This window comes from Accipiter gentilis, chromosome 33 (genome assembly GCF_929443795.1).
Source record: "Accipiter gentilis chromosome 33, bAccGen1.1, whole genome shotgun sequence".
NCBI lineage: Eukaryota > Metazoa > Chordata > Aves > Accipitriformes > Accipitridae > Astur > Astur gentilis.
In genome coordinates, this window is record NC_064912.1 from 5,405,456 (window position 1) to 5,421,434 (window position 15,979).

General features: G+C 37.8%; 1 protein-coding gene across 26 annotated transcripts in view; it reads left to right on the top strand.

Annotated features, from left to right (window-relative positions):
• RBFOX1 (RNA binding fox-1 homolog 1) overlaps window positions 1-15,979 on the top strand; it is a 1,352,985-nt gene that overhangs the window by 1,185,906 nt on the left and 151,100 nt on the right. The window contains exon 1 of one of the 26 annotated variants that reach the window (XM_049791538.1): window positions 15,245-15,346. The exons of the other annotated variants lie outside the window; for them this stretch is intronic. Coding sequence (XP_049647495.1) covers window positions 15,314-15,346 — 33 coding nt within the window. The 5' untranslated portion in view covers window positions 15,245-15,313. Of the gene's footprint in view, window positions 1-15,244; window positions 15,347-15,979 lie in introns of those variants that run through there. 26 annotated transcript variants of the gene reach the window in all.

Genomic DNA, 15,979 nt, shown 5'->3' on the forward strand with positions numbered 1-15,979 from the left:
ACCATTAGTACAAGCTAATGTGTTAAATGGGGTAGAGGTAGGGTGAAGAGCTCTCTTAGCTCTTAAGGAACCTATTATGTAACTGGTTTATAGTGGGTGATGTGACTCCCCGTTTAAATGCTAGTGCTGATAATATCTTTATCTACTTTTAACTTGAAAATATGCATTCTGCCACCCACGGTCTGTCCTATGCTTTCCCTCTTCTATTTGTCTCAGTTATTGTGTTCAAGTGATCATGCCAGGTAGTGGCTGCTATGAGGAAAGGCTGTAGAGCTTTCTTTGATTCTTAGAGGCAAAATAAATTGGTCAGGACACTCTTAAAAAAACCCAGATACTTTCCTTATTACTAGAATTCCTTGTTCCTGAAATTCTGACTCCAGCTTGAAACTTCTGTAATGGCAGGGCTGTTTCTTGTTTGGAACCAAGAAGTTCCTAGCGGGACGGCCCAAGCTTCTTAGGCTGTCAGTCTGCTTGCACAGAAAGTTATTGAGGCATCACCACTTTGCCCCTCAAAATTGGCTTTCCTGTAAGCAGTTCTGACCTGCTCACATCTGAACGGATCTCCATGTCAGAGTGTAATATAAACATTTCCAACGATTCCAAGTGAGTTTCTACTGGATTAGTATAGTCATATTAGTATAGTATATTTGCTCTGGCAGCAGAGGAAGCCAACAGTATCCTGGGCTGTATAAACAGGAGCATAGCCACTAAATTGAGGGAAGTGATTATCTCCCTTTAGTTGGTACTTGCTAAATTACATCTAAGATATTTGGCCCAGTTTGGGGCCCTCCAATACAAGAAAGATGTTGGTCAACTGAAGTAGGTTCAGCAGAGGGCCCCCGAGATGTTCCTGTGCTGGAGCTCGTGCCGTGTGGTAAGAGGTTGAGGGAAGTGTACTTGTTCAGCTTGGAGAAGAAGAGGCTCCAGTACGACCTAACAGCAGCCTTTCAATGCCTGCAAGGAGGATACCAAGAAGGAGGAGGTAGTCTCTTCACAGAGGTGCATGGTGGGAGGATAAGAGGCCACACACGTAAATGGGAACAAGACGGGTTCCAACTAGGTATGAGGAAAAACTTTCCCCATGAGGACAGTTTAGCATCAGAACAGGTTGCCCAGAGAGTTTGCACAGGCTCTGTCCTAGTGGTTTTCAAAAAATATCTGGATCCAGCCCTGAGCCCCTGGGTCTGATTGCATTAACTAACCCAGCTTTGAGCAGGAGGTTGGGCTAGAGACCATAGCATGAAGAGTGTAATTAAATGCTCTTAAATCCTATAGCCAGATACTTTTTTATTTTTCACAGCCGATACATGTTGTCTAAAACACAATTTAGAACTAATTTTTTCTATTTAAATTGGATAATCCAATGTAGCGCAGATGTGCAAATCCTTAAAATGTTGTCTGTACCCTCTAGGTTGTCCGGTACCTATTGCCTCTCTGTCACTTCAGGGATAGAATTGGTCTAGCTGCCACTTTTGACTTTTACCATTCCTCTCCTGTCTCCTTAGTGAATAGAATGCTTTGACAACCTTTCTGGTTTTAGATCAAAGTATTATTGAACCTAAACAGAAGGGGAGAAATACTTTAAATCCATTAAAATAACAAACAATCTGATGTGTGCAGTTGCATAACTTAAAGTTACCATACCTTCTGTTGAGATTTTAGGCAAATTTCCATTTTCCATTCACCGCTGATCTCAGGTCAACTATTTATTCTTTTGCAGTCTTTCTCCTCATGTGAGTGAATGTGTGTTTTTAAGCTAGCGAGGGCATTTGTTTTTCTGAGTTCACAAGTGTAGACTTTTTCCAAATCTAGTTGCCTCAGCTCGTATCTGAAAATAAATTGGCAAGACGAATGCTTCTTGCAAACAGAATAGTTAATGCATATTTTCCTGATTCGTGGCGAAGGGATATTCCCAAATTGTTCCTTACCTTGCTTGTTTTTCCTAACGATTGCTGTTAAATGGAAGGAGTACCCAGACAGATCACTGCAGAAATGACTGCAGCGCTTTAAGATGCTCTCCAGCTGGAGGCTCACAGTCCTCCGGTTGAGACAGCAAATATATATTATGTGTCCAGGATTTGTCTGATTCAGTGGAGAACTGAGTTGCATATACTGAACCATTTTGGGGTTCAAAAAGCCAAACCAGCTGATAGGGCGAATGCATGTAAGGAGCTCCCAAATTTCTTCTGAGCTTGCAGATGGCGACAAGTTCGGCATTGCCATTTCTTTGTTGATCATCTGACTGCAAAGTGCAGTATATTCATAAAAACAGTACACATCCCAGAATTGAATCTAACATAGTATCTCAGTAACTAGGTCAGACTTGCTGCACCTTTAACTGTGCTTCTACTTCACTGTTCTTGCTCAATTCAGTAGAGTTAAAAAGCTGTAAAAATTTCTGCAAAGCAGAAGCACTGATATGTGAAACAAAAAAATAAGTTCTGCAGAGTATCTTCACGGAACATAGTTATCTCTTAAAAATGAAATGCAACCTTGTGCAAAAATCTGTGCAAATTGCCCTATTACTTCCAAATACTTTCAGTGCTTTGTAATTTACAGCAACGTGCAAAAATTTTGGATTATATTTGAATATAAAAAGTTTGGATTCTACTGAACTTCTAATCCTAGTGAACTGTTGTTCAGAGGAAAGGACTTCTTTGTTGGAGATCAAACTCTGGGTGTCTGCATTTATCTAGCTAATTTCTTGAAAACATCTAAAATTCCTCCTTTGCTTCCATCATCACTAAGAAAACCTTGCAATTTCTGTAGAGAGGCAGTTCCCTTTGTCAGCGATGACCCTGCACAATAAGGTTTCCTGGGAAATAGAAGTTTCATACCTGAAAAAAGAGATTAGTTCAAGACAATTATTTATGAATATTGGTATCTGTTCTCCTACTGGTTTTCAGAAATCTATGTTGATGACAGTTAACCGTGTTAACTGGATTGAGTAGGCTGGAAGTACAAAATGGCACTATACATACTTATGAGTATGTTCACCTACTTCTGATTATTTTTATATTTATGGAAGGTTTTTTTGTGCTTATGAAACCATATGTAAAAGCTAGCTTTCGTCTGAATTCTGTGGGTTGGTTTTTTTTCTAGATTGCAGTTAACATGCAGCTGATTATTTAAGGGTACACACCTGGTAAATGCAGTTGTAGGGGTTTTTGTTAGGGCTGTATTAATTATCCTACTCTAATTCTGAAGTAATTTGTATTTCAAAATTCAGTGTTGCTTGTAGATGAACCACAGGTGATTTCTGAATAAAACTTGACTGAAATTATTCTCTGAAAAAAGGAGATTATTTTAAAAGTTTGCAGACAAATAAGAGAATTTGAGGACATGCAAGTTACAGTATTAACGTGAAGTTTGCATCAGAAAGTTGCATTGCTTAAGGGAAAGCTTACTTTCACTGAGATTCTACACAGAACGTTAGATGCTCTGCTTCTAGTTTTAAATTATTTGCCCTTTTGCTTTGTGGAATTCTACTAAAAACCTCTCTTCATCTAAGGCAATGGGAACCACCATTTAGCTGGGCTATGTGGTTCAGTGCAGGGTTTGTAGTAACTTGCTAATTTATTTGTTTTTCATTATTATCTTAAGTGAAACGGTGCAATGAAGTTGCTCTTTCAGATTCACAGAATGTAACATGTTAGCCAACAAATTCTAGTAGCAAACTATGCTTTTAAATTTCTGGTTTATGTATGTAAGAAATGAAAGCAAAATGTATTCAATTGTTAAAGCCCAAGACATACAGAATCAGGATTTAAGTTCAGGGTATCTTCACCCTTACTCTCACTTTTCTGCATAGAGCAATAGAGACTTTTGCAATGTCTACTGCTTATATTGTCTGACTTAATGTCATATTCTCTGTTTAATTGCAAATATTTTATATCATAATTTGATTGCTTCTGAAGTGTGTGAGAGGTCTTGAGTTCAGGTTAACTGGTGTTCAACCTGTGTTACTAAAATGAGGTTAAAATAATAATCTGAAAAAAATATTTTATAATCCTTATTAGCAAACAACATTTTCAGATTAATTTACTATGCTTCATAACTCCCCACTGAATTTGGTTCTTAGTCTGATAGCATGAATACATATATGTGTGTGTGTGTGACAGACACCAAAATTGAATTTGGTGTGCATTGCCTTTCTTAATTGATGCTATTAGTCACTGCACACCTCTTTATTGCAGGATTTGAATCTACTTTTTCACCTTTGGTTAATTTAAATTAGCTCACTGTTTTGTTGAATTTGGGGTTTTTGGTTTTTTGTTGTTGTCGTTGGGGGTTTTTTTGTGTGTTTTTATTTTTGTTTTTTGTTTTCCCTACTAATTCTTTAGAACTTTAGGCAGTGGAAATATTAATACTTGTATAATTTAAGAATCCATTTTAAACACTGAACATTTTTGTTACCACATGAAGTCAATTGATGAGCAGTGAACCCTTTGTGGTTATTTATACAAGGTGGTTAATATACTTACCACTTCATTAAGACCAACAAATGGGAAATGCCGTAGTTGTGTCAAGTTCCCAAATATCTTTGCATCTTCCAAATCCTGGATTATTTGGCTACAATGGTATCTAGAATAAATGGGAGCAGGCAAAAAAATGCACCAAATTGTACTAGTCCTGTAGCCTCAGATTTCTGCTCAGAATAGTTCACAATTACATTAGGTATTTTGCGTGAAAGTTAAGGTGTATATATGAAGGTCATCCATTGCTTTTCATGTTCATACTTACACATAGTTACTGCGTTACCATGTCAGGTAGCATTTTGCATCTCCTGTACTCTCAATTGTTGTAATAAATATCAAATGGGAGAATCAGATTTTTGCAGGTAGTGTAGAAAGGAGATGCAGAGGAAATAATAAAGGAGGGTATGAACAAGACTGAGGGAGGCAGAGGAGAGTTTAAAAGATAGGGAAAATTAAATCAGGATCTGAATAAGAGAGGAGAATTCACTAACAAGCTTAGTAAAATAAACACAGTATATTTGTAGAGGTAGACTTCTGCCTTTTAGGTCCCTATTTTGGAGCCTAAGTTCTATTTATAGTCTTCATGTCCTCTGAGGTGGATTGAGTCTGCCAAAGTGGATTTTTGACATATGTGCCACTTCACAGTTTCAGTTACTTTCCCAGAATAAAATCCATGTTTCTACATTTTTGTTGTTGTATTTAGTCTCTGGCAGCTGAAAACTGGTTTATTTCTGATGGATTATATAGTGATCATTTTTCATTGTTTTTCAGATAAGCCATTAAACATATGTAGAAAAAGTACATTTCAGTAAAAGCCTACCAAGTTTCTGTGTTGCATTGCTCAAACACCTTTTCTGAAGCACAGTCCTTCACATACCTGATTCTACTAAGGCTGACAAAAATCAGTAGGCATTAGCGAGCTCATAAATTACTGTTCCTTTTTAAATGTGCGCTTAACTAGTAGAAAGCTGATGAAGTTGCTTTCTCGTCCAAAAAATTAGCAACACTCTCATTATCCCTGTTGCTGCTTCAAGGAAAATGACTTTCCTTTTACGTAGGGAGACTTCAGAAGAAAGTAAGTAATGGCCAGTACACATTATACTGTAACTATGAGTTCAGGCATGCTGTGTGTGCATTAAAAAGACAATGGAATAGATTAGTTTGAGGGTATAATACATATCAAAATTGTTCTATACAGATATTAGAATATTAAATAAAAGGAAAAGACTTCATAAAGTCTCATATAATCCCTCTTGGCATGGGTATATGAGTAGGTATTCAGTTTTTTTCCTTTAAGTGTGCTGATATAATTAAATTTAACTTGACGCAAGTGATGTACTATATCATGTGATTGTAATATTTAAAAGAAAAACCACTTTTCTGATTGAATACCTACTAGCTATCAATTTCTGTGTAGCAATACCTAATCTGAATTTCTTTTGCACCTAGAATGCTAACACATTTGCTGTATTCTCTTTCTCACTAGGTGTGCACTCAGCAAACACTGAACTGTTTCAACATTTTCCGATACCTTATTTAATCTAGTGTTCTAGTGTAAAAGACAGCCAGTTCACTTCATGTGGATTAAAAGCAGTTTTCAGGCTATAACACTTCTCTCCCAAAATAGTCTACGTAGATGATTATTTTCACTAATTCCAGAGTTTGGATGCTGTAGCTGTTATACATGCTGCTGCCCTGTATAAACACAAATGCTGTTGGATGTGGTTGCTGTAAATTAGCCGTATGCTTCTGGTCAATATGCCAAAGTTTTTCTCAATGCTGTCTCACTTTTGGAAATACCTTTCCTTCCACCAGCCCTCCCTTCCTTACACGCAGAGGCACAAAATAAAATTGTAAACTGAGAAAGATCATTTGTACCCAGTCCCACAATCTATATTATTTTAAAATAATGTACTGTTCAAAGCAATGGTTTTTAAGCTTACCAGGGTTAAGCACCTATGGCATATATAAGAGGCCAGCTTTATAGCAAGATTTACTACCATACGTATATGTTCAGTCTTGTGAAGAAGGGCTAGTAAAAAACCAAATCTCCAAAGAATATGTGCAGGGAGAAGCAATATAGTCTGCAGATTTGAGAGCAGTTTTAGTCCCTGTCCTACAGATGGGGAAATTTAAAATACAAAGACAAATTGGCCATTTCTTCCGTAGTAACAGAAGCTTTTTAGAGGTTTAACAAAGTAGAACTTACCAATCAGTATAGTCAGTGAAAGTCTTTCAAATGCTATAGGAACCATTAAAAGCTTTTGTTCATCTTCTTCATAAGTGCAGATTCATTGTAGCATTCTATTAATAGATTTTTGTTTATTTTCAGCCAGTTGTGACATTCAGCAGTGTTTAGAAATATATTTTGCATTGCATAGGCAAATCTTATCACCACTTTTATCTCATTGGTGAGAAAAGCTTTACCTTTCTTCAGTATTGTGGCTTAGTTTGCTGGCAACAAACATCGTTGGAGTAAACAGTTACTTGTTAATGCTGTAACAGCATCTTAACATAAACATTAACTGAAGTACACAAATGATCTCAGTGGTAAACAAGCATAGCAAAGTGTAGCTGAGGCAGGAAGCCAATCTGTGTGTTCCTTGTGCCCAATGATATTTTGCTAGTCATTTTAATCTTAGAAGTAAATAACATTGAAGATCATGTTCCATCATTTCATTTCAGTGCCAAAAAATGAATGCTGCTTTAACTGGTATTAAACAAGATGGCATTGCTGTGTTAGTTGGTCATTGCAGTTCAGGTCATCTATGTTCTATCATAAATAACAAAATGATGAAAGTTTTAAAATTAAACAGAGATGGGAAATGGGCATTGTCTGAAAGCAATGGTAAAATAGTTAATTTCTAGATTTTTTATATTTTATTTTTTCTGAAAATTTAAAGAAGGGAAACAGCAGAATGGTGGATTTCTTACCTATAGAACTATATTCAGCTCTGTTGAAATAACTTCATTTTAATCAAAAGTTTATGGGTGTGAAGATCACAATTCTTGTCTCTTGGAACTGTTAAGTATGATTTGTGGACATATTGAATTCATAAATATTCTGCCAGATTTGTATAAAATATTGAGGTTGAACATATAAAACCAAAAATTCTGCCTGCTGAAAAATTGCAGGTAAAATGCTGAATATATGCAATTTCCACATACATTTGGACATTATTGCATGGGATCTCCATGAACAATACACAGATGAGTTGTTTGGGGGGTTTTTGTGGTGGGAAAGAAGGAAATAATAGCATTTCATTTGCGATTTAAAAGATTTATAGTCTATGAACAATCTGCTTCAAGGGCAAATAACAATGCACTCTACTATTTAATATAGATTACATTTCTGTGTTTTAATACCTTTATTATATACAGACTAAAACTGAAAGGGGTTCAGTGAATGTGCAATGAACTTCATTCCCTCAGACTGTTATTCCATGATGCCCATGGTGCAGAACTTTGCATTTTTCCATATTGAACTACGTGAGGATTCTGATTCCCCAGTCCTCAGTTTATCAAGATGTCCCTGGATTGAGGCTCCATAGTTTAGTATTATCTGCAGATTTGCTGAGAAATTACGCTTTGTCATTCTCCGAGTTGTTGAACAATGTGAGAGCCAGTATTGACCCTAAGGTATTCAACTTACTACTGCTCATGAGCCAGACATTAAGTCATTGATCTTAAAGCCAGGCAGTTCAGCCAATTTTGGACCCATCTGGCTGTCCAGCCCTTCCTTCCTTAGCTCTCAGCCTGGATGATGCGATGGCAGACAGCACTGAAAGCTTTATTGAAGTCAAGGCAGATTCTATCTGGTGCTTTAACTTTGTCTCTGTAGCCAGTTGGTTTTGTTTTTTGAAGACAACCAGGTTGATCAAGCACTATTTTCCCCTGAAAAGTCCATGTTGACCTTTTCAAATTACCTAAGTCTCCTTCATGTGCTTGGAAATGGATTCCAAAAGGATGTGCTCCATGATCTTTCCAGGGCCTGAGATGAGGCTGAGTGGTCAGTAGTTGCTTGAATCGTCCTCCTTGCCTCTCTAAAAGATGGGAGTAATGTTAGCTTTTTGAGTCATCTGGGACTTCCCCTATCAGTATAATTTTTTGTAGTTTATTAGGTATTGGCCCGTGATCATGGTGATCTACTCCTTCCACACCTTCTGTTGAATGCCTTAATACTTCAGATATGTAAATACATCCAGCTTCAAGAAGTAGTCCCTAACCTGTTGCGCCTCCATTGTTTACTGTCCCTCTCCTTCGCTACCCGTGCTGTCCATGATTTGGGAGCAACGATTTAGGATCAGACTTTACCTGAAATAAAAAAGACATGAAGTATTTCATTATATTACGATGACTTTTTCATCACAAGGCTGTCTCCTCCCTGCATCAGCATTATCCTTGAACTTCTGCAGCAAGCAGACCTGGTATGTAGAATCCTCTCCTGTCGGCCTTTATGTCTTCACTAGTCTTAGTTCCAGCTAGGCCGGACAAAAAACCTTCTAGATTTTGTCCTCAACCAATACTTCTGTGCGCCTCTTTTGTTGCCAAACCTTGATTCCATTGCTTGTATGCTCCCTTTTTGTGTCTTTCTTCATTGAGGAGCTTTCTGCTTAGCCATGTGGGCCTTCTGGTAGGTATCTTCCTTCATAGTGGATGGTCTGTTCCTACACACTGAAGTTCTCTTTAATCAATGGCTCAGTTGATCAGGCAGGTACCTCTGACAGTTTCCTCTCATGAGTGAACTTCAGGGATTCCTAACAATTCCCTGGATAAGCTGAAGTCTCTTTTCCTGAAGCCTAAATTTCTGCCTCTGCTGCTTATCTTCCTGGTGTTCCTCCAAATCCCCAAACTCAATCATGTCATTGACTTTATGGAGCTTACCATGTAAATCAAACTCTTAAATTTAACTGGTTTAAGCAAAGTAAACCAAAACAACTCCCCTTAGTTCATTTTGGACAGTTTTATGATGATCACTGTCACTTAACCTGACTGCTTCAAGTGAACTGGCTTATAAAGCAGCCCTGTATACTTTGATATTTGCAAACAAATAGCTAAGGAGGTATGATCTTTGGTCAGCTTTGCTGCTTAAGACCACTTACAGCATTACATTCTCATTTTGCTTACTAGCTGACTATGTTCCTTGTCTTATTTCAGTAGAGTCAAGTAATAATCGTCCCATTTGTGATATTGAAATGTGGACCTGTTTCACATATAATGGATGAACTCTGGTTATTGTGGTACTGCCTTAGAAAATTATTCAGCATGAGGGATTATGAAGAGAAATGTCCCCTTTCTTTTCTGAGGCTAAATCGCAGCTCATCAGTGAAAGATGGTGTCCCTGGTTGAAAGAGGTTGTTCAAAGTGTTCTGTTCAAAGAGATGGCATGCCAGTCTGTGCTCAGATAACTGCTGCTGCCCTTCGGTCTTGTGTAACATTGCTCGTTCTGTCCCTGTAGCCTTGTTTTACTACAAATCTGAATACCTAGGGCAAGCTGCATTTTGATGCAGTAACTTCAGTGGTGCTTTTGTGATGCAGACAAAAGTCTGCTAGGCCGAAAGCACTCTGCCTGTTTACAGTCCTGTGTTCTTGGTTCTCTGTGTCTAATACTTGTCACACGCGTCACTCGTTCTGCCTAGAGTTTTTTTAATATAAAATCATTTGTTTGTACATGAAAAATAACTGATTAGGTACACATGAAACTGTCATACGGTTTCTCCAGAACAAATGGCCTTCAAACATGTCATCTCTGCACGTGACTGTGGGTTCACCACTTTCTGCAGCTAACAAAGCTGGTAAATACATTGCTATATTTTGTGGTATGTCTATTAGGAAATCAACTGAAAAAGCAGTTCATTTATTATACTCTGGATGAGGCAGCGTCTGTAAATTGGGAATAACTTTGTGTAACTGTTATCCTCAGATGGATTAAATTGCCTGATTTAAACACTTTTAAAAACCACAGCTGTATCCAATCCCAATCTCCTGAGAAATTCAGTTAGTTTTTTTGGAGTAAACTGCAATTGAGATGTTGAATTCTACTTACAACAAATCTTAAATGAATTATTTTAGCTATGTTACAAGAATTTCTCAGATTTCTAGAAATCACCTGTCAAACCATACACCTGCAACTGGATTTGATTGCTGTTCAGTTCCCCTTCTGCAGACTCCAATCTTTTGGAATGTTCAGTCCTTGACCAATAAGGTGGCATTTAGAGAAGTTTTTTTGACTCAAATTCTGGAAATACTTATGCTTGTGTGTAAGTTACACGGTAGGAATAGTCTCAATGGAGTCTAGAAGAAAGGCTTACAAAGCATGATGCAGGGTTGCATCAAGACCAGACATAGTCTCGCTTGCATGAGCATGGTTTGTCACCTGGGCTAGTATATCTGGCTTCTCAGAAGTGCTAGTACATCCTAATAAAATAGTCTTGCCGACACATCTCTGCCTCTCCACTGCTTGAGCTATGAATAATATTTTTTTTCTGTTGTTCTAAAATAAGGTCCAACGGTTCTTGCTTTGCAGACGTGCAGGCTACATGGTTGTAGTGCATGTTTCTTTCCTCTCATGCACACCATTAGTTGTGGTAGCTCGGAGAACTGTGTTAGCTAGCTTACAGCAAAACAGATTCATGTTTTTTACCATTTCCTTTAGAGGCCTGTAATTTACCACTTGGTCTTTGTTGCCTTCATTCCTGCAAATCTGAAGGCTTAAGATTATTAAGAAATGGTTTCTCAGGACAAAATCTTTTATGTCAATATAGCATAATATATGCCTGCTGCTTTGTCCTCTTTCTCCAACTCCAATTGATTGTTTCTTCAGTGCATTAACCTCTCACTTCTCTTGTCACAATTGCTTGTGAACTGATTTGGGAACAGATCCAGCTTTAAAAATCCCACATCTTCAATCAGTATTGCAGTAAAAAAAAAAAAAATTGGCTTTTTCAACCACTTTCTTAGATACTGAAAAATAAGAAAATAGACATATTAGGTTTACTACAATTCAGCTTTATGAGGTGGCAGTGATTTTCAATAAATTAATATATGAAATAGAATAAAATCTAATTTCAGTAGAAAAATTGCAGATAAAATTAGAAAGCTAACATGCCTATATTAGTTACCGTTTTAGAGGTGATGCAGAAGGCAGAGAAAACTACTCCTTTCCATGGAGATGTAGTTGTCAAGGTAGTGTTCCTCTACATATGATGAAAATGGTGACATTTGGGAGAAAATTAAGACACGTCATAGTTTGCAACATTAATTTGCGTTTGTGAAACTATTCTTGTCTTGCATGCACTATAGTAATTGCCACTTCCATACTTCTCGGGCTGTGGGTTAAACAAATGTAAATATATTTTGCTAAGAAAGCATTCCAAATCCATCTCAAAGAAGTGAGATATTGTTTCTTGAGGAGAGAAAGCAGATGAGAAGTTGTAGCTAGTCTCTTCCTTGTCAGTAAATCCTGTATGAGGAAAGTCATGAAATAGGATAAAAGTATAAAATCCATTTTGAAACTACCCTGCTACTGTTGAAACCACACAGAATCGTAGAATAATGTATGTTGGAAGGGAACTTCAGAGGCCATCTGATCTCAACATCCCTTTTTAAATCAGGGGTAACTACACAACCTCTCCGAGCAGCGTGTTTCTATGCTTAACTTCCCTCATATCCATTATTTTATTCTTTATAGCCAACCAGAATTTAGCTTTCTGCAACTTTTGACTGTTGCTTCTTGTTCTTTCACTCTGTATCTCTGAGAAAGGTCTGGCTCTGGCTCTGTAACCATCCATTAAGTTGGAGAAGATGCAATTAAGTTGTCTGTTAGCGGTCTCTTCTGCAGGCTGTGCTAAACCAGGTGCCTCAGCTTCTCCTCCTGTGTCATGTGCTCCAGCCCTCCAGCTGCCTTAGCAGCCCACTGCTGAACTCTCCAGTTTGCAAATATACCTCCTGTCCTGGGGACTCTAGACCGGGCACAGTGTTCCAGATGCTGTCTCACAAGTGCTATGCAGGGAGGAATGACCTCTTTCCTCAACTTGCTGATCATCCTTTTGCTAATGGAGCCCACTATGCAGTTAGCCTTTATTGCCTCAAAGGCAGACTGCTCATTTGTACCTTAACTTACTGTCCACCAGGACTTACAGATCCTTTTCTGTAGAGCTGCTGCCTTGCCAGTCAGTCCACAGCCTGTACCAATGCATGGGCTTTTTCTGTCCCAAGAGCAGGACTTTGATCGGGTTCTTGTCAGCCCATTCCTCTCGCTTCTCAAGACCCCCTGTAACTGTTCCCCTTATTTGCTGTCATATTGTGATCTTGCATTCTGACACTTCATACAAGTCTCTAATGAAGATTTCAACAGTTTTGGACCTGGCCTTGATGCCCAAGGGATGGCACTCATAGCTTACTGACGGTTAGACTTCTAAATGTTGACTGCTACTTACTGTAAAGACCAGTATTCCAGGCAGCTTTTTATGCACCTTATATGTTGACAATCCAATCCTCCCCCTCTCCCCTTCTGTTTGGGTACGAGGATGCTGCATCATCTTCTTCTGTATGCTCCAGTAAAAGTGTAAGATAAGATTAGGTGTACTTTCCTATATTGACTTGTGGCAAAAGACAAGTTCCTTTTATACCCTTCTTTTGAAAAGTTTTGAGAATCAATTCTCATTGTGAAAATGAATTGTAGCTACACCTGCTGTATGCTCCAGATTCTCTTGCTATATGGGTCTTCAGGCAATTTTGGAGACTCATGTTTTCCAAATGTGATGTAAAAAATCTTTCCATGTGTTAAAAAAAGGAAAATATTGGTTGATGGAATAGAAGGATGCAGTTGAAAAGACCTGTATAAAATACCTGAGTCAGAGTTGGAGAAAGTAAGGCACAGGGAGGACACTTAAGTTATTTTAAAAAAAAAAAAAAAAAAAAAAGAAAGAAAGAAAGATGTAGGTGGTAATGTGGAAGTAAAACAAATCAGTGTGACAGAGTCATGTCCATTTGGGCCATTGGAAATAGCAGGAGAAAGAATTGTCAGGTAGGACAAGGAAAGGTACTGTAATAAATCACAGCGTCATAAAAGTAGTAGAAAGTTTCAGCAGTGACAATTGAAAAGAATGAAGGTGTCAGAGGGAATGGTTTCTTCGTATGTATCTATACATCCATAATACTACGTGGTCTTGAATGCAGGCAGGAATTCGGACTAGGGCTTAGTTTTTGGTAAGTTGTTTGCTGCTTTCTGTTAAATGGCAGTAAGTCTATGTAACCTTCCTGCTTTGCAGGGTGTTGTGATGTTTCATTAGTTAAATTCTCTTTTGCTTGCTTACTTTCTTACCTTTTCCCCCTAAGCTCTCTGAAAAAAAAAAATTATTTTGCATTATCTTCCTTACTTGTGTGGATACCCTCCTTTTGGAATGAGATTGTTTTTTAAATGAAATCTGAATTTGGTTTTGTACTGAACCTTCCAGAAAACAGAGGTGGCTGGAGAATTTGTTTTGTATGATTGCAGAAGCAAATGATGTGAGTCAAGTGGCCTGGTCAGATAATTAAGCTACAACAGAGAAAGCTTGCAGAGTCAGTCAGTTGTGATTATCGGTCCAGTGTGGTTGGATGTCTGATTCCTTCTGAAAAATTTGAAGTGGCTGCTTTTATTATCATTAATTGGGGAGTGCCAGGAACAAATCTGGAAGAATTACACTGCCACTTTAAAGAAAACCAATATTTTTCAATTGGAATATAAGTTTAGTGATGAACTGATGGCTCTTTATCTGCTGTTCTGCCCACCCCTTAGAATTTGAACATTTGTAAGAATAATTCCCATGTTACATGTCTGCCCTGTTTCTGAATTCTTGTGTCTGTAGGCAGTCTGTGACAGAATGGCTATAAACATGTATTCTTTGGGGCCGTCTGTATCTTCTTAGGGTGGGTTTTTTTGGTTTGTGGTTTTGTGTTTTGTTTTTTTTTTTCTTTATTATGTGATTTAATTAGAAGTTTAATCACTTTAAAACTACCTCCAAAGCATCTAGGAAAGTTCCTTTAATAGTGAAGCATTAAATTGCTTAAAGTGCTTCACAGAACTAACCTTGGAAGCATTTCTGAAATATTTTCCCTGCTAAGCAAGAGGGATGTCATGAAATGAAAAAAAAAAAACAACAAAAAAAAAAAAAAAAAAAAAAACAAAAAAACCAAAAAAAAAGGAAACAATATTTCATTTGTATGGAAGGATAAAGTACATTTAATCTAAACCAGGCTACTTCAGTATTGATGGTTTACTTGTGGAGTTCAGCAATTTTAAAATAGAAATCTTATTGGTATTAACTCTGCCACATGTAGGATGAATTAATCACATAGAAATGCACACATGTTACTGTACATAGTAGCTATCAAAAAGCCAAAGCACTGGAAGTTTAGGGAGTTTTGTAACTTTGAATACAGCCGTCTTAATTTTAAAACAAAACTGTTCAGCTTCCGGCAACTTCCATAGTAGCATTTCTAATGTTTTTCAAACAGCTATTAATGTAGTCAAGCTGTGTTTTTTCTTCTTTTGTGTGTAATCATCTGCTCAGTGGTGCACTCTATAACTAGTAGCAGGAGACAGAGGAGTGGCCTGCTGTGATTGATGGGGCGAGGCCCAGCAAACTGAGAGAGTCCCATCTGGATTAGGTTTTGGGAGCAGTCAGATGTTGAGAGGGAGGTCAGTAAGCCTTGCATTAGCTCCCCCTCCTTCAACACCCCTATCATCCACACTCATGCACACATTACATTGCTCACACACCCTCATCCATAATTGATGCTTGCTTTGGGCAGATGCTGTATGGCCCGGGACTAGAGCAGCTGCTAAGTTTATGGAGAATAAAGGGAGCAGGATGGTACAGCAGGTATTTTCACTTTTATTTTCACTTGAAACTCTTGATTTTCATCAAGCCACGGCATTTCTTATAACCAGCTGCACCACTGCATGCAAGACTTCTAATACATGTTTTGTTGCTTAAGTCTGAAGGAGGGCAAACTACGGCGGTGATTATGTGGCTCTGCTGTGCTTGGTATATCTAACCGAGCCGTTCTTATAACCAGCAGGTTTACAGAGTAATGTTGCATTTTTCTTCTTTGTTTCCGTGCCCTAAGGATATGATGCAGTTTGGCTCATTTAACTACAGTTTGAGAGGCTTTCTCTAAATGTGAAATATCTCTTGCCAAAGAAACAAAACACACCAAACAGAAAATAGAGCAAAGCAAACAATAAACTGTTACTTAGACTTTAAAATGCAGGGAAGCAGAAAGGTTTTCATTGAACACATTTTTATGCTGCAAATGTGTTTTTAAAAAGGAACACTGCATAAGTAATATTTTCTGTGCTCTGTCTTTTGTGTACAAACATAACAAGCTTGCTTTATTATGTTTTGACACTTTTCATGCATTTCTTAATAATGAAATCCTTTCAGAGCAGAAGATGCTGAAAAGGCATGTTGAGATCTGAGATACTAGGAGCATTTTAAATTCTAAGCTTTTCT